Source organism: Neophocaena asiaeorientalis, unplaced genomic scaffold (assembly GCF_003031525.2).
Source record: "Neophocaena asiaeorientalis asiaeorientalis breed wild unplaced genomic scaffold, Neophocaena_asiaeorientalis_V1.1 scaffold54, whole genome shotgun sequence".
Classification (NCBI taxonomy): domain Eukaryota; kingdom Metazoa; phylum Chordata; class Mammalia; order Artiodactyla; family Phocoenidae; genus Neophocaena; species Neophocaena asiaeorientalis.
In genome coordinates this window covers 3,109,343-3,127,725 of record NW_020174938.1, presented here as the reverse complement: position 1 = coordinate 3,127,725, position 18,383 = coordinate 3,109,343, and the positions used below count along the sequence as shown (strand labels likewise).

Here is an 18,383-nt window from a genome sequence, read left to right as displayed (position 1 = left end):
GGGGCATTGTCAAGTCAGAGATGAAAGAAGAGATTTATTGAGTGCCTGTCATGTGCCAGGCACCATGCTAGGCAGCAAGATGTAAAGACGAGTAAGACTTGACTTCTGTTCACAAGGAGCTTACAGTTTGGTACCAGCGCCAGACAAGTAAACGGGCAATGATGTGATGTACAGTCATCACAAGGAAAGTAGGCAGCACAATCATTTATTCAAGGAATTCGATGAAACGAAAGTAGCTAAATAAGAATATAGATGGAAGGGTCAGCAGATTCTGGTGAGAGTATTTTAGGGGTAGAGAGTGACTATAACATGTTTTGGCAAAAGAGGAGTTAGTGGAGAGAGATTTGCATTTTATCTGGAGGTATTCAGCTTGGGGGCAGGTGGGAGGGGCCGTAAGTGTGGGAGTCAGCCTTGGGAAAATAGTTTACATTTTTAGCTTTTCAAACCAACTTAAATTTTTTTCCATTTTTTAATGCCACTGTACAGATGAAATGAAAGAATTTACTAGCTCCTATTTTAGGATCATCTTTGCCTACATTTAGCCAATGAATATACTGAAAGTGATTTCAAGGGAATTTGTTCTGTTCTCCTTCCCTTTTAAAAAGTTAGGGGAAAGTTTTCCATAGCAGCAGAAGTGTGACAGTTCCCACCTGTCAGGCTGCACAAAATATGCTCTTAAGTGAATAACATGATTCATGCCTAAATAAAGCAAACAACTGCCAGAAAACCATATTCAGGTTTCTCTGCTTTGGTAGGAAAACGAATCTTCAACTGTCATGCTGTTATTTAAGCAAGCCAGCTTGTTTTACATTTTGTTCGTTTTTTCCCCTTTCCTTAAATCTAATGGATGTCTGTTACAGAAGCAGTGGCACCAGAGAAATGGTTTTCAGATACAGAGTATCCACCAAAATGTAGATATAGGCACCTGCCAGGATTTGTGTATAAACTGGGACTGGAACCTGTCAGTCAGACAAAAAATATAGTAAAAAAGGATGTGAGCTGTTGTAGGATTTAGAGCTGGGCAGACAATCAGTCAGCCAATCGTGGGATCTTCCAGTCACATCATCCCACAGAGGGTGTTGTCATAATCCCCTAACTGGTTTTCCTGAGTCCACGTTTTAGAACGAGGAAGTGCTCAGCTCCTAGCTCCACTACCTGCCAACTTTTCTATCTTTTGGGAATGGTTCTTAACCTCTCAGCCTCATCTATAAGTAGGGGTGGTAACAGTATCCATGTCATTTGGGTTAGTGCACAGATTAAATAAGATGTAATTTAAATAAATGTAAAGCACTTAATGCTGGACTGATTGCAAGCATTCAATAAATGGTGGCTATTTTTTAAATTATTATTTATCTAGTCTTGTGCCATTATTGTTTTTCTTCCATGCATGTGTTCACATGTTCTTTTTAAATGCAGATCTGATCATGTCATGTTCCTGCTCAAAATTTTTCAGTAATTACCTAACACCTGCAAGAAATAATCCGAACTCATAGCAGGGCCTTAGAGGTTCTCATTTATCTGGCTCTTGTCATCCTTTGCAGCATTCTTTCTCCCATATCCATTCTTGTTTCAACGTGAACCACATGACACTGTGTTCTTACCTGTTATGTCCAAATTGATTGGATCAATTTCCCTCTTGGTGTCTGAGAAAACTACTCATTCTTCCTGCTCCCCGGAAGTCCTCACTAATCCTTCCCTTTTGTAACCACCCCCACCCAAAGCAGAATTGTGTACTCTGTTCTTTCAGTTTTCATTACAGACGTTACCTAATCTATCAGCACTTAGGATCTTCTTTGTAACTGTATGTCTGACTTCCCTCTAGACTGGGAGTTCTTTGTGGGCAGGGACTCTGTCCATCATTCATTGTATCCCCAGAGCCTGGTAAAAGAAGGCTCTCTTTTTGTGATGTTTGCTTTTATGTGCTGCAGTCCCACTGCAAAACTAGGATTTTATAAACCACAAGAAGAATTCTGCACTGTTCACATTTTTCTTTGAATAAATTTGAGATACATCACAGATGATTTTTGGTTTTTCAGTCATAAAGAGGGAAATCATTTAATTATATATTATCCTGAAACCACTTCAGTCAGAACGCTTGTTTTCGTAGTTTTTTTTGTTTTAAAAACATAGCCAGGGCTTCCCTGGTGGTGCAGTGGTTAAGAATCCGCCTGCCAACGCAGGGGACACAGGTTCGAGTCCTGGTCCGGGAAGATCCCACATGCCGTGGAGCAACTAAGCCCGTGTGCCAGAACTACTGAGCCTGCACTCTAGAGCCTGGAAGCCACAACTACTGAGCCCACATGCCACAACTACTGAAGCCCACGTGCCTAGAGCCCACGCTCTTCAACAAGAGAAGCCACCTCAGTGAGAAGCCCACGCACCGCAATGAAGAGTAGTCCCCGCTCGCTGCAACTAGAGAAGACCCACGTGCAGCAGCGAAGACCCGACACAGCCAAAAATAAATAATTAATTAAATTAAAAAAAAAAACATAGTGTGCCATTATTGCTGAGAATGGTCTTGAGGGATGCAGTAAATTTTATTTATGTCTTACTGTCTTGAAATTTTCTTTCTAGTTCAGCTCCCTGGCCCAGCACCTAACATCCGAGCATATGCAACTTCACCTACTTCCATTACTGTCACCTGGGAAACACCATTGTCTGGAAATGGGGAAATTCAGAATTACAAACTGTACTACATGGAAAAAGGAACTGATAAAGAACAGGTATAATAGGAAGCCATTTTTTAATGCATTGATTGGAATAGTAGAGTTGAAATATATTTCCTAAACTCAATACCTGCTTGTCTAGAAATCTGAGGAAAAAAATATGTATAAGAAATGAAAAGTTGATAGATTCTATTTCTTGGTACAAAGGTTTATTCTGTAGTTTTTGCCAGCAAGGGTTCCTAAACATCAAGGAGTATTTCTCAGCAAACTGCAGTGCTTATGATTAATTTGCTTTAACTGTTAAATAATATTCTGTAAAAGGAACAAAAATCTGCATTATGTCAAATATAGAATTTGTATAGTTCTTTATTTTGCAGCATTTCTTTTGGCTTGAGTTGTGTATATATAAATTGTTTTATTTTATTCAAGGATGTTGATGTTTCAAGTCACTCCCACACCATTAACGGGTTGAAAAAATATACAGAGTATAGTTTCCGAGTGGTGGCCTACAATAAACATGGTCCTGGAGTCTCCACACAAGATGTTGCTGTTCGAACATTTTCAGACGGTGAGTCTTTCTTCCTCTGGAACAAAATACCATACTTGGGGGCGCTGGTGGCATAGTAGCAAGATCATGGGCTTTGATGTCAAGGAGACTTGACATCTGAACTGGTTCAGATACCAGTTCTAGTAGTGTGACTTCGGTCAAGTCACTTCACATGTCTGAGCATGTTTCCTTATATGTGAAATTTATAATACCAACTTCATTGGGTTGCTGTAAAGATCCAGTGAGAGAGCATAGAACATGTAGTGCCTGGTACTGAATAGTTTCTCTGTATTTTTATTTTTACTAGATGCTTTTGTATAAGTAAATATTATTGCTTGTTCATAGCACAGACCATGCCAGGGCTGTTGGAAGGCTGGGCTTGCTCTACTTAATAATCATATTTGCCTGCCAAATAGGTCTTTTTTTTTTTTTTTAACATCTTTATTGGAGTATAATTGCTTTACAATGGTGTGTTAGTTTCTGCTGTATAACAAAGTGAATCAGCTATACATATACATATATCCCCATATCGCCTCCCTCTTGCATCTCCCTCCCACCCTCCCTATCCCACCCCTCTAGGTGGGCACAAAGCATCGAGCTGATCTCCCTGTGCTATGTAGCTGCTTCCCACTAGCTACCTGTTTTGCATTTGGTAGTGTGTATATGTCCCTAATAGAGCTGCAATGAACATTTTGGTAAATGACTCTTTTTGAATTATGGTTTTCTCAGGGTATATGCCCAGTAGTGGGATTGCTGGGTCATATGGTAGTACTATTTTTAGTTTTTTAAGGAACCTCCATACTGTTCTCCATAGTGGCTGTTACATTCCCACCAACAGTGCAAGAGGGTTCCCTGTTCTCTACACCCTCTCCAGCATTTATTGTTTGTAGACTTTTTGATGATGGCCATTCTGACTGGTGTGAGGTGATACTCACTGTAATTTTGATTTGCATTTCTCTGATGATTAGTGATATTGAACATCCTTTCATGTGTTTGTTGGCAATCTGTATATCTTCTTTGGACAAATGTCTATTTAGGTCTTCTGCCCATTTTGGGATTGGGTTGTTTATTTTTTTTATATTGAGCTGCATGAGCTGCTTGTCTCTTCCAATCCAAGAACATGGTATATCTCTCCATCTATTTGTATCATCTTTAATTTCTTTCATCAGTGTCTTATAGTTTTCTGCATACATGTCTTTTGTCTCCTTTGGTAGGTTTATTCCTAGGTATTTTATTTTTTTTGCTGCAGTGGTAAATGGGAGTGTTTCCTTAGTTTCTCTTTCAGATTTTTCATCATTAGTGTATAGGAATGCCAGAGATTTCTGTGCATTAATTTTGTATCCTGCTACTTTACCAAATTCATTAATTAGCTCTAGTAGTTTTCTGGTAGCATCTTTAGGATTCTCTGTGTATAGTATAGTATCATGTCATCTGCAAACAGTGACAGCTTTACTTCTTCTTTTCTAATTTGGATTCCTTCTGTTTCTTTTTCTTCTCTGATTGCTGTGGCTAAAGAGAAACCTTGTCTTTTTAGCAAGCCTTGTCTTTTTCCTGATCTTAGTGGACATGGTTTCAGTTTTTCACCATTGAGAACGCCGTTGGCTGTGGGTTTGTCATATATGACCTTTATTATGTTGAGGTAAGTTCCCTCTCTGCCTACTTTCTGGAGGGTTTTTATCATAAATGGGTGTTGAATTTTGTTGAAAGCTTTTTCTGCATCTATTGAGATGATCATATGGTTTTTCTCCTTCAGTTTGTTAATGTGGTTTATCACACTGATTGATTTGAGTATACTGAAGAATCCTTTCTTTTCTGGGACAAACCCCATTGATCATGGTGTATGATCCTTTTAATGTGCTGTTGGATTCTGTTTGCTAGTATTTTGTTGAGGATTTTTGCATCTATGTTCATCAGTGATATTTGCCTGTAGTTTTCTGTTTTTGTGACATCTTTGTCTGGTTTTGGTATTAGGGTGATGGTGGCCTCATAGAATGAGTTTGAGAATGTTCCTCCCCCTGCTATAGTTTGGAAGGGTTTGAGAAGGATAGGTGTTAGCTCTTCTCTAAATGTTTCATAGAATTCGCCTGTGAAGCCATCTGGTCCTGGGCTTTTGTTTGTTGGAAGATTTTTAATCACAGTTTTAATTTCAGTGCTTGTGATTGGTCTGTTTATATTTTCTATTTCTTCCTGGTTCAGTCTCGGAAGGTTGTGCTTTTCTAAGAATTTGTCCATCTCTTCCAGGTTGTCCATTTTATTGGCATGTAGTTGCTTGTAGTAATCTCTCATGATCCTTTGTATTTCTGCAGTGTCAATTGTTACTTCTCCTTTTTCATTTCTAATTCTACGGATTTCAGTCTTCTCCCTTTTTTTCTTGATGAGTCTGGCTAATGGTTTATCAATTTTGTTTATCTTCTCAAAGAACCAGCTTTTAGTTTTATTGATCTTTGCTATTGTTTCCTTCATTTCTTTTTCAGTTATTTCTGATCTGATCTTATGTTTTCTTTCCTTCTGCTAACTTTGGGGGTTTTTTGTTCTTTCTCTAATTGCTTTAGGTGTAAGTTTAGGTTGTTTGAGATGTTTCTGGTTTCTTGAGGTAGGATTGGATTGCTATAACTTCCCTCTTAGACCTGCTTTTGCTGCATCCCATAGGTTTTGGGTCGTTGTGTTTTCATTGTCATTTGTTTCTAGGTATTTTTTTATTTCCTCTTTGATTTTCTTCAGTGATCTCTTGGATATTTAGTAGTGTATTGTTTAGCCTCCATGTGTTTGTATTTTTTACAGGTTTTTTTTCCTGTAATTGATATCTAGTCTCATAGCATTGTGGTCAGAAAAGATACTTGATACGATTTCAATTTTCTTAAATTTACCAAGACTTGATTTGTGACCCAAGATATGATCTATCCTGGAGAATGTTCCATGAGCACTTGAGAAGAAAGTGTTTTCTGTTGTTTTGGAATGGAATGTCCTATAAATATCAAGTCCTTCTTGTTTAATGGATCATTTAAAGCTTGTGTTTCCTTATTTTTTTTCGTTTTGTGTGATCTGTCCATTGGTGAAAGTGGGGTGTTAAAGTCCGCTACTATTACTGTGTTACTGTCCATTTCCCCTTTTATGGCTGTTAGCATTTGCCCTATGTTTTGAGGTGCTCCTATGTTGGGTGCATACAAATAGGTCTTTTAAATTCCTCAGGGTTTTGTGACAGTTTATTTCTCACCTGTGACTGAATATTTGCTTATACCTATGACCCTAAAGCAGTCGTTTTCAAAGTACAGCCTGACAACAAGATTGAGTTGGTCAAGACCAGCATTTTTAAAAAATGTTTTTAAAGTAGAACAGAAAATAGCAGTTTATTGCACTTAGTGTATGTGTTATGTCCTGAAACTCAGCTAAATCCAAGTGTTAACAAAAATGTCTTTTTCTTAAAAATGTGTGTATATATGTATAGCCCTTATACATAAACATGCATGCCTTAGAAGCTATAGTTTGACTCCTTTAAGCAGGTAGCCAGACATCACATCACCAACAAAGGAGCAGACTGACATCATGTGATATGTTGCATCAAGAAAGATAGAACTTCTCCTCTATGTTGTATCCCTGCCAAAAATGTTTAATTTAAATATGATCATGATGAAATAACTAGACATATTGAAATTGATGGACATTCTGCAAATAATTAAATAAACTGTCCTGAATTCTTAGAAAATACTAGTCTCATGAAAAAAACAAAAAAGGTAGGGGAATCGTTCTAGAATCTAGATTAATGGAAAGTAAAGACACATGAAATAAAATAAAACGTGTGATCTTTGATTCTGGGAGTTAAAACAGCTAAAAAGGACACTCTTGGTACAATTACTTAATGTTAGGTTGGTATAGTATCAGTCACTATTAAATATTAGATATGTTATTAGGTATATTAGGTAATATTTTTGCGTTGATTAGATTTTTAGTGTGATCACTGTATTATCATTTTGTTGGAGAATGTTTTTGTTCTTAGGAGATACATACTGTAGTATTTAGGAGTGAAGTATCATGACGACTGTAACTGTCTCTCAGCCATCCAGAAACAATATGTAGATAGATAAACATGTTTGTGTAAATATAATGAGAGAAATAAAGCAGATGTGGCAGAATATTAACAATTGGTGAATCCAGGAAAAGAATGTATGGTGTTCATTGTATTCTTCTTGTCACTCTTTGTGCTTGCAATTTTTCAGGATAAAAAGTTGGGAAAAATAAATGCAAACTGTAGTTTGGTTAGCCAACTACATTACCCTGTTTTTTGAGGTAGGCTCTTAAATCTACCCATGAGCCACTTTTAACGGCATTAAGTGGCTTGGCATGCTGACTACAGTGCCTGTCACGGGAACTGAATGTGTCTCGGCATGGTGGTTAAGGGCAGCAGTTCGGAGTAAGATAAATCTTAGTTCCTATACCAGCTGAAACAAATACCTTGAGCAAGTTAACTCTCCTGAGCTGCATCTATCGTTTTCTCATCTATAAAATGGGAATAATAATAGAAACTCCTTTGCAGGATTGTTTTAAGGATTAAGTACCTGTCATGTAGGAGCATGCAGCAGATCTTAGCTATGATGGTGGCAGTGGTGTTGATGATGAAGAAGAAGACAGCAACAACAATTATGTTGGTGCCTTTGCAGCTAAGTCAGAGGTTCAGGGAGATGATCAAAACCATCCATGGACTTTTTTCAAAACACGGGTTCCTAAGTCCTTCTCCAGACCCTCTGTGCCCGAATCTCTTGGTTGAGGCCTGACGTACTTTGTTGTTAGCACAGGATTCAACAGCGAACAACAAATAGTCTCTGTCCTCCAGAAGCCTGTAGCTCAGTGGGCACTTAGTTATACGCCTGGTCACCAAATGTCAGAGAATGGGAAGGAGAAATTTCCATGGATGGATTAGGAGAGAAAAGCCAAGGTTAGCATTTTGTGATGGAGAAGAAACTAATCAGGTTTACTTAAATTTTCTTTGCTTCCTATAATTACTACAGAAGAAGACACTGGAGTGTGTGTGGACCATAAACTTTGAGATACCCTTGTCTTATGTTCTAATATGTGAGAAGCTAAAGTTATACAGCTGTTTTTTAACCAATGGTCCCAAACTTCTCACATCTGAATGAGTGTTCCCTGCTACATAGTTCCCTTGGGAAGCCAGATCGTTTCTTAACTGGACTGTCATTGCTTAAACATCTCTTTGCTCTACTTGGAAACTGCCGTTAAAACCAGTTTAGGACCCCACAAGAAAGCCAAGCTCATTGATTTGTGTACATCACATTTTGGACTCATAGTGATATTACCCAGTTGATTCATTTGCCATAGTCATTAGACTTGTTTCCAGAAAATGTATCCCAAGATAAAGATATGCTACTCCCAAGAATATTCAAAAGAATTCGTTAAAGATTCAGAATGTATTTGGGGTCTAGAAAAGTTTACAGTCACTATCATATCCTTGAAATAAGTACCTGACTTCCCAAAGGTACAGCCTGACTTGGGTATGGGTGCATATGTGAATGGGTCTCATTATTTTAAATAAATCAAATATGGCCCCACACCTTGTCCAGATACTTTCAACATGAGGGCACTGGCTGCTGGGTTAGACCTTCAGGTTGTATATCAGTGTTTGAGATGTGGCATTTGTATAAAGTCCAGCCAAGAACAGTCACATGATGGGTGATACCTGAGTGATTGAAATTTTTTTTTCTTTTTTTTTGCCTATGCAGTTCCCAGTGCTGCTCCTCAGAATCTGTCTTTAGAAGTAAGAAATTCAAAGGTAAAACTTTATATTGCTGTTGTTCATTTTCTATTTGCCTCAGGAGAGCAAATAGAGAGGGAGATTCTGTATTAAAACAATCATAATCAAGCAAAGAAAAAAAGTAACATAGATATTACACTTGCCATTTTAAAGCTGGGCTTAGAAGCCAACTCTGGTTGATTCTGTTCAACTTTACTGCCTTTCTGTTGTGCAAAATTACTTTAGCCTTTCTTCAAGTACATTGCTATTATTATGTAAATCATGACATCCGGAACCTTGGTGACAGGTAGAAAGAAGTAAGTTGTTGTGTATGATACCATAGTCTGTTTAGTACTGTGAGGTGAGCCCAGTGTGAATCAAAGGCAGACGTCTGTCAGATGGTTGCATTGCTGAAGCTGTCCCTCCTGGTCAAGTTCACTGTGCACTGAAGGCCACGTGTGCCTCTCAGACGCCCAGAACCCCTACTGGGCTGCACAGACAACTGAGACAGTCAGTTCTTTCAAAAAGGACTATGGGACTCCTTTTCCTTTAAGAAACAAGCAGCTGTTGATTAACAGTCCCCTCTTTGAAAAGTTTTAGACAGAAATTGTCTAATTTTGCTGTTGCTACAGTGGAAGTAGAAGAGAACCTTACACCTAACAGTAGTTTACTTCCTAATCCACATGCCTCTGACCTTACGTTTTCCTTCAAAAACTTTCCTGAGACTTTTGCCCTATGTCTTCATTCTGGCAAAATAAAGTGCCGAGCGTATGCTGCCCACAAATACAGTCTCCCTATTTGGTCTTTGATGGTTTTAAAATGAAACACTATTTTTGAGTGATTATTAAATAACTTAGTAAGACTCTGCCTGAACACTCCGTTGCTTTTATGGTTCCTTCTCTTACACACTGAATTCAGAGTAATAATGCATAAAACAGGACCGAGATTTGATATATTCGGTCTTCACCCTATAATCTTGTCTTTCCCAGAGTGTTGTAATTCACTGGCAGCCACCTCCTCCAGCCACACAAAATGGGCAGATCACTGGCTACAGGGTTCGCTACCGAAAGGCCTCCCGAAAGAGCGATGTCACTGAGACGTTGGTGACTGGGACACAGCTGTCACAGTTGATTGAAGGTAAGCTGCTTTGCACATAGGCGAAAGCTAGGAGATGGTGTCTCTCTCAGACATTGAATTGTGCTAGTCTAATGACTGCTCTGGGCCGTTGATTTACACAAAGCAAAAATGGTTTAAAACAATTTGTAAGAGTTCAGTCTACTTCTGACTTGATACAAATTAGTGGAAAACACTCTTACAGGTTCTGCTATCTCTGGTAAATTGCATTTGAGTTTCATTGCCTTACTTGTGTTTTTCTGTGTTCTCTATGTCTTCTTTTTTGAATATATATATACACACACACACACATATATAACTCTTTTGTAATCTGAAAGAAAGGTAAAACAAAGCTATATAAGCAAAGAATCCACTCAGTCTAGTTGGTAGCAGAGGCCTACAAAATGACTTCTATAACGCTGACACCACTCAGGTATATGTGGCCTGAAACAACATTTGTGAATAGCCACAGCCACGCAATAATCATTCTTGCTTCTACAGACATGATAAAGTTCTAGAAAATTCTGTCAAGGAGAGCTCTTTTGTATAGTTCTCCCTTTGTGTGAAACAGAGCAAGTGGCACACCTGATAAAAATGAACCCTAATCCATATAATCTGTATAGGTATAGGTTTCTGAAAATTGGAGAGCCAGTGACAGTGAAAAACTGTACTCCAGTAAACCAGCAAGCTTTTCTCTGTACTCCTCACCTCATGGATGAGATTGACTTCTTTCAAAATAGGAGAAGGTGAATGTTTGTCTTCAAGGGTATCTTTCAGTCTTCTAGTTTCCTCTCATAACCCCACAGCTCTAAGCTGCGGAAGGGAAATATGGCTGTAGGGGTGTTGCTGAGAAGTCTCACCAAAGGAGCATTACAGCAAAATTGGTCACGAATGTTCTTAAAAGTCAGTCTGATTTTACTCCAGACACAGATAAATAACATCTCCCAAAGATAAGGCTTTTATTTTGAATGTTTAATAGTAGATGTTTATTGTATACCAGGCACTCTTCTTGTTTCTAATAAATAAAAGTAGATACAGTCCTTGCCCATGAGGAGACTATTCGTTTTCTCAGTGGAACATTTGATGTATAAGCAGAGTACCACTTTCATCATAAAAATAGCCTTTTCTTTATCAAGAAAATTCTTGCATTTTAAAATCATATTTAGATTCATTCATTTGTTTAATAGACTTTATTGAACTTTTATTAGCAGGTACTGGCACTGAGTATACAATGATGAGCAAAAGTGGAGATCATTGTTCTCTTGAAGCATTAACTTGAAGCTGATAAGTATTGGAGAACAGTATGGGTTCCCAAGATCCTGTACTGAACAACAAATTATAGGATTTTAAGTTTTAGCCGGAAGTAATTGTTGTGTCTTCTTTTTGTACCACTTACAGCACTAAACACATTCTGCCATATCTTTATAATATGAATCGAGTGCCTTGGTTTTAGTCGATGAGCTCTCTAGGTTATCTTGAGGGAGAGGAGCTCAGCCTTTACACTCACGCATCTCTCTCACTTGCACTTGCTTATGTGCACTCTCTCTCGCACTTGCTCTCTCCCTCTCTTACATTCCAACTCCCCAGAGGAGAGGGAATGACAATCTGATTGGTTGAATTCTTCCAAGTCCTCAATTGAACCATGTTTGTTGTCTGTTAAAGTTACAAATGCTTGTGTAGCCCACTCTGGCACGTCCTGTTCAGTGTGTGCAGGGAGGAGACAGAGAGGTAAACTGACTTGGCCCCAGCCTTTCTGCTTCTCCTCCTGTCTTGCTTCTTGCTTTCTTGTGGACAAACAGAATCAGGATGGGCCTGCAGAGGACAGAACCTCCCATCTCTCCTCTCACACCACGTGACAGGATTGATTAACTGAGCAAGGGCTCATCCTGCATCCTAGCCAACTTCTCTCTCAGTAGCTCTCTCTTTGGAGTTTCTGCACTATGTTGCTGGCCAAAGATGCTGTTATTTGAATATGGGGAAGTAGGATAATTTTTCATAACCCTCACAAGACCTATCACAATGCCTAGAATCTAAGCGCTCTAAAAATGTGTGCATGTGAACTGTACACTTAAAAATGACTAAGATGATAAATTTTATGTTATATGTATTTTAACACAATAAAAAGAGAAAAAATGGAAGCATGAATATATGAATAGCTGACCATACTATTGACTGTTACCCCACTTTGTAGGATAGACTTTTACATGTAGATCTTTGTTGCCTTTGGTACATTGGTACTTTGTTAGCTGACAGTAAATATGAAAGATTGCATAGTAGAGAGGCTTTATTTCTCTTTTACTTACAGTATATACTTATGGGCAATAGGCTGTTGAGAAATAGATTTCTAGGCCATATTTGATGTTTAAAATTTTTTCTACTGTGGTTATGGGGTGGCCCAGAGAACAGAGGTAAACTGGTAGGTGTTATACCTCTGCATTATTTTCTGGTCTTTGGTGTCTTTGAGACCAACTGACTTTGTTCCTTTGTTGTAACTCTTTCATTCCTTTGGCCTCTTTTTGGCCTTGGCCTCCTTAGTAACAAAACGAAGGGATTGCATTAAGTGATCTCTAAGATGCCTTTAAGCTCTTTTAAAAGATCTGAAGTCTCCTGAGAGCTTTACTCATTTTGTTTTCCTCTTGGATTTTGTGGGCTTTAGCCTCTATTTCAGAGGTAGGAGCTCCTCTGTGCTGTATTTATGTATTGCTTGTTCTGTATTAACTTTAACTGGAATGTTATCAAGATAGTAGCTTTTTATTAAGTTGGTGGATGAGATATTTGCTTTAATGAGAGATTGCTGATCTTTTGTTTTTCCAAACCTCTTGTTTCAGCCCTTTTTTTTTTTTTTTCTGTCGTTTGGGTTGCAGGTCTTGATCGGGGGACTGAATATAATTTCCGAGTGGCTGCTCTAACAATCAATGGTACAGGCCCTGCTACTGACTGGCTGTCTGCTGAAACTTTTGAAAGTGACTTAGATGGTAAGAACAACAATCGGCAGGATTGGCACAGGCTAGGTACTGACTGAAGTCAAATGAGTCAAACTGGAAAGGCACAGATTTTGGGTGTTGTGTGGCTTAAATCTGTGAACTTTAGTGGATTTATACTGCTGTCATTCCTGTAATACAGCAAGTCTCCTGGAATGGTTTTTTTTTTTTTTTTTTTTTTTAAGAGAGAACCGTCCCTTTAAGCAGAACCAGCACAAGTAAAAATGTACAAGTGCTTTAAGTCTGGTTTTTTACCAAGGCTGTCAAGTAGATAAATGATCTAAAATTTAAGGCCGAACCACATAAATTGTGCCTTTATTTCAGTTACAGTTTCCCTCTTCCCTTAGTCCTGGAAACCTTTCCCTTTTTCTCACCTGTTTATTCAGTAACTCCATGTGGGTGTGTGTATGTACCTTTATCAGAGACAGGTGCTGCACTTAAAAGACAAAAGACCTGGGTATTTACTCTAATTCTTTGTTTACTAATTTTTAAATAGTGGTAGAAATTTATGCCTTGAAATAATGTAAGTGGAAGGTACTGTAAATTGCCACCTTTTAAAGCCTCTTAGTCTCCCACCATTTAAATCAATTTGTGGTTCTAAAGTTTCATATTTTCTGACTTACCATATTACTTTGGGGAGTAAATAATTGATATCATTGCTGTAATATGATACTTGGTCACCTGTTGACAGCAGGCTTCTAATTAGTTGATGTTGTGCCTTTCTCATTCCACCTGGTAGAGTTTGGGAATCAGATGTAGGACCAAGAGGAATGGGTAACAATTGAAAGACAATTTATTTGTTTTTCTCCATTGGGAAGACATTCTTGGATCTCTTTCTCTTCCCTTCCAAATTAATACTGCAGTGTTTTGTATTTCAGGCTGTTTGAGTTTGTTTTCTTAGACTGCAGTGAAACCATGGGCCATACTTTACTGTACATACAGATTCTCTGAATTCTTGGGCAAAATGGAAAAAACTAAGCCCCAAATAATTGGGCAGAAGGCTGAACACCATTTCCCAAGCATGATGAAATATTCTAAAGGAAAGTGGCTCTGGATATCATCCTGCTTTTCTGTTTTCCTTCCCAGAAACTCGTGTCCCCGAAGTGCCTAGTTCTCTTCACGTCCGCCCACTTGTCACTAGCATCGTAGTAAGCTGGACACCTCCGGAGAATCAGAACATTGTGGTCAGAGGTTATGCCATTGGTTATGGCATTGGCAGCCCTCATGCCCAGACCATAAAAGTGGACTATAAACAGCGCTATTACACCATCGAAAATCTGGGTATGTGTGCTAAGTAGAGGAAGTAATCGCACATGTGATTTCTCTCTTTCTAACTTTTTATTGTGTAATAATTTTATTTTTACAGAAAACTTTCAAAAATAGTACAAAGAATTTTTATATATCCTTCACCCAGATTCCCCAGAGGTTAACGTTTTACCACATATCCTTTATCTGCTGTATGTACCTGTATTTTTTTTTCGCAGAACCGTTTGAGAGTAAGTTGCAGAGATGATGCCCCTCTATGTCCACTCATATTTACTTTTAATTTGCATTTCCTAAAAATAAGGGCATTTTCTAATATAACCACAGTGCAGTTATCAAAATGAGCAAATTAACTGTGAAACTATCTAAAGGCTTCATATTTTACTAGTTGTCTCATTAATGTCCTTTATAACAAAAGAAAAACATTGTTTTCTGTTGCAGGATCACATGTTGTATTTATTGTTTCTCATTAGTTTTCTTTTATATGAAACAGTTCCTTGGTTTTTTCTTGACTTCCATGACTATGACATTTTTGAAAAATACATATAGACCATTTATATTTTATAGAATGTTCCTCAGATTAGACTTGTGTAATATTTCCTCATTACATTCAGCTTATGCATTTTTGGAAGGAGTGACATAGATGCATGTGTTCTTGTCAGTACATCATATCAGGAGGCACATGAGAGTCTAATGCTAGTGATGTTAACTTTAACCACTTGGTTAAAATGGTATCTTCCACATTTCTCCACTATAAAGTTATTATTTTTTCCCTTCATAATTAAAAAGTACCTTGTAGGGGAGGTACCTTGAATCTTTGCAAATATCTTGTTTCTTGTCGAACTTTTACTCACTAGTTTTAGAGTCTTTAGTTAACAGTTATTACTGTCGTGTTTCCCAAGTGGTGATTTCCTAATTCCATTATTTCTTCTACATTTATTAGCATTCTTTGGTAAGAAGGAGCTTTCCTTCTCTTCATAGTGAAAGAGCGGCCAATGGGAGTCTCTTTATGACTAGTTTCTCTGTCCGTTTGACATCTCCCATCTTTCTTTGAGCACTTTCTTTCTTTTTGACACAGTAAGATGTTACAGGCTTATCTGGTATTTTCCTAGCCTTTGCTCTTGAATCAGCTATTGCTCCTGATTTTTTATAAATGATATTTAGAAACCAGTATCTGAGCACTGTACATGCTCATTGTTACTGGAGTAGAAATCCTGAGGAATCTATTAAAAAGGCTACTAGGGGCTTCCCTGGTGGCGTAGTGGTTGAGAGTCCGCCTGCCGATGCAGGGGACACGGGTTCGTGCCCCGGTCCGGGGAGATCCCACGTGCCGCGGAGCGGCTGGGCCCGTGAGCCATGGCCGCTGAGCCTGCGCGTCCAGAGCCTGTGCTCCACAATGGGAGAGGCCACAACAGTGAGAGGCCCGCGTACCGCAAAAAAAAAAAAAAAAAAAAAAAAAAAAAAGCTACTAAAACTATAACTGTGTTTAAAAGGTCACAATTGACTATATTACAAAGTCAATATATAGAAACAGTTGTATTTCCACATACTAACAATAAGCAATTGGAAATTGGAATTAAAATAACAATACCACCATCAACAGAGGAATGGGTAAAAAAGTTGTGGTACATATATACAATGGAATATTAGCCATAAAAAAGAACAAAGTAATGCCATTTGCAGCAGCATGGATGGACTTAGAGATTGTCATAGTGAGTAAAGTCAGACAGAGAAAGACAAATATGATATGATATTGCTTATATGTGGAATCCAAAAAGAGGGGTACAAATGAGCTTATCTACAAAACAGAAATAGAGTTACAGATGTAGAAAATAAACTTACGGTTACCAGGGGGTAAGGGGGAGGAGAGATAAATTGGTAGAGTGGGATTGACATATACACACTACTATATATAAAATAGATAACTAATAAGGACCTACTGTGCAGCGCAAGAGACTCTACTCAATACTCTGTAATGGCCGATATGGGAAAAGAATCAAAAAAAGAGTGGATATATATGTATAACAGATTCACTTTGCTGTACACCTGAAACTAACACAACATTGTACATAACTATACTCCAGTAAAAATTTTTAAAAATAACAATACCACTTAATAGCATCAAAAATGTGAAGTACTTAGGAATAAACTTTAAATATATATATATATATATATAAGATCTGTGCACTGAAGAGTGGAAAATGATGGCTGAGAGAAATTAAAGAAGACTTAAATAAATGGAGATACCATGTTCATGGATTGGAAAACAGTATATTACAATGACAGTCCTCTCCAATGCAATTATAGAGCTGCAATGAACATTTTGGTACGTGACTCTTTTTGAATTTTCATATACCCTGAGAAAACCAGTAGACTTTTTTCTAGACATTGATAAACTTATTCTAAAATTTACATGGAAAATCAAAAGAGCTAGAATAGCCAAACATTTTTGAAAAAGAAGAATAAAGTTTAGAAGACCCACACTACGTGATTTCAGGACTTATTATAAAGCTACAGTAACCGAGACATTTTGATAGTGTTTATGTAAAAGGTAGGCGGGATAGAGCCCACAAATAGATCCATATGTATATGGTCAATTGATTTTTGACAAAAATACTAAGATAGTTCAGTGGGAAGAGGATAGTCTTTTCAACAAAAGGTGTGGGAATAATTGGATATCTGTATGAGAAAGAAAAAAGAACCTTCATTGACCCTTGTCTCATACCATACACAAAAACAGATCTAAATACAACAGTTAAAACTATAAAACTTCTAGTAGAAAACAGAAAAAAAATCTTCATGACTTTGGGGTAGCAAGGATCTCTTAGGATGCAAAAAAGCACAAATTAAAAATAAGTCAGGCTTCCTCAAGATTTAAAACTTCTCCTTGGAAAGACACCAATAAGATGAAAAGGTGAGCCAGAGACTAGAAGAAAATACTCATCATTCAAGTACCTGACAAAGAATTTCAGTCTAGAAGATGTAAAAACAAACAAGCAAACAAAAAAAAGCACCTCTAACAACTCAATAAGAAGATAACAATCCAATAAAAAAGTAGGCAAAAGATTTGGATGGACAGTACACCAAAGAAGATGATATATGAGTGGACAATAAGCACATGAAAAGATTCTCAGCTTCATTAGTCATCAGAGAAATGCAAATAAAGCCACGATGCAATATCACTACACAACCTCTAGAATTGCTAAAATTTAATAGACTGATAATACCAGATATCAGCAAGGATATAAAACTGGAACTCACGGTTGCTGATGGGAATATCAGGTGGTACAACCACTTTAGAAAACAGTTTGGAGGTTTCTTAAAACGTTGACCATACAACCCAACATTCCCACTCATAGATAGTTAACCAAGAGAAATAAAGACACATATCTACACATAGACTTCTACACAGATGTTCATGATATATTTATTTATAATAATCTAAAGGGGGTAAACAAGTAAATGGTAAATTATACTGTATCCATACAGTAGAATACTACTCAGCAATTCGAAGAAATAGGCTATGGATACACACAGCAAAACAAATCTCACAAACATTATGCTGAGCAAAAGAAGCCAAACACAAGAGAATACATACTGTGTTATTATATTTTTATGAAATTACAGAAGGGACAGCACTTATTTATAGTGACACAGCAAGATGAGTGGTTGCCTGGAAATTGGGGTGGTGGAAATTTACTGCAAGGGACATAAGGGAATTATTTGGAGTGTTGGAAATACGCTCTATCTTGAGTGTGGTCATGATTACACAGGTGTATATATTTGTCAAAATTAAAAGTGTACGTTTAAATGGGTACATTTTAGTTCATACTAATTATGCCTCAAAGTTGAATTACAAAGCCAAAATTTTGAGATGTAGTTAATATTTTATAATAGAAAATGAATTGATTTGGGTAGATAAAATTACTTTTCCAAATTGGATTATATCATTATTGAGATCTTTCTTTGAAAGACTTGCCTTTTAATTCAGAATCTTCCCTGACCAACTTTTTTGTTCACATCATTTCTTTGTAAATATCTTTCCTAAGGACAATTTTAGGTGTCCAACA

General features: G+C 37.5%; 1 protein-coding gene across 1 annotated transcript in view; it reads left to right on the top strand.

The window, feature by feature from the left end:
- Positions 1 to 18,383, top strand: part of NEO1 (neogenin 1) — a 168,188-nt gene that overhangs the window by 114,589 nt on the left and 35,216 nt on the right. The window contains exons 10-15 of the mRNA XM_024761726.1: positions 2,575 to 2,723; positions 3,096 to 3,234; positions 8,946 to 8,995; positions 9,946 to 10,093; positions 12,934 to 13,044; positions 14,137 to 14,331. Of these exons, the coding sequence (XP_024617494.1) occupies positions 2,575 to 2,723; positions 3,096 to 3,234; positions 8,946 to 8,995; positions 9,946 to 10,093; positions 12,934 to 13,044; positions 14,137 to 14,331 (792 nt within the window). The remainder of the gene's footprint in view (positions 1 to 2,574; positions 2,724 to 3,095; positions 3,235 to 8,945; positions 8,996 to 9,945; positions 10,094 to 12,933; positions 13,045 to 14,136; positions 14,332 to 18,383) is intronic.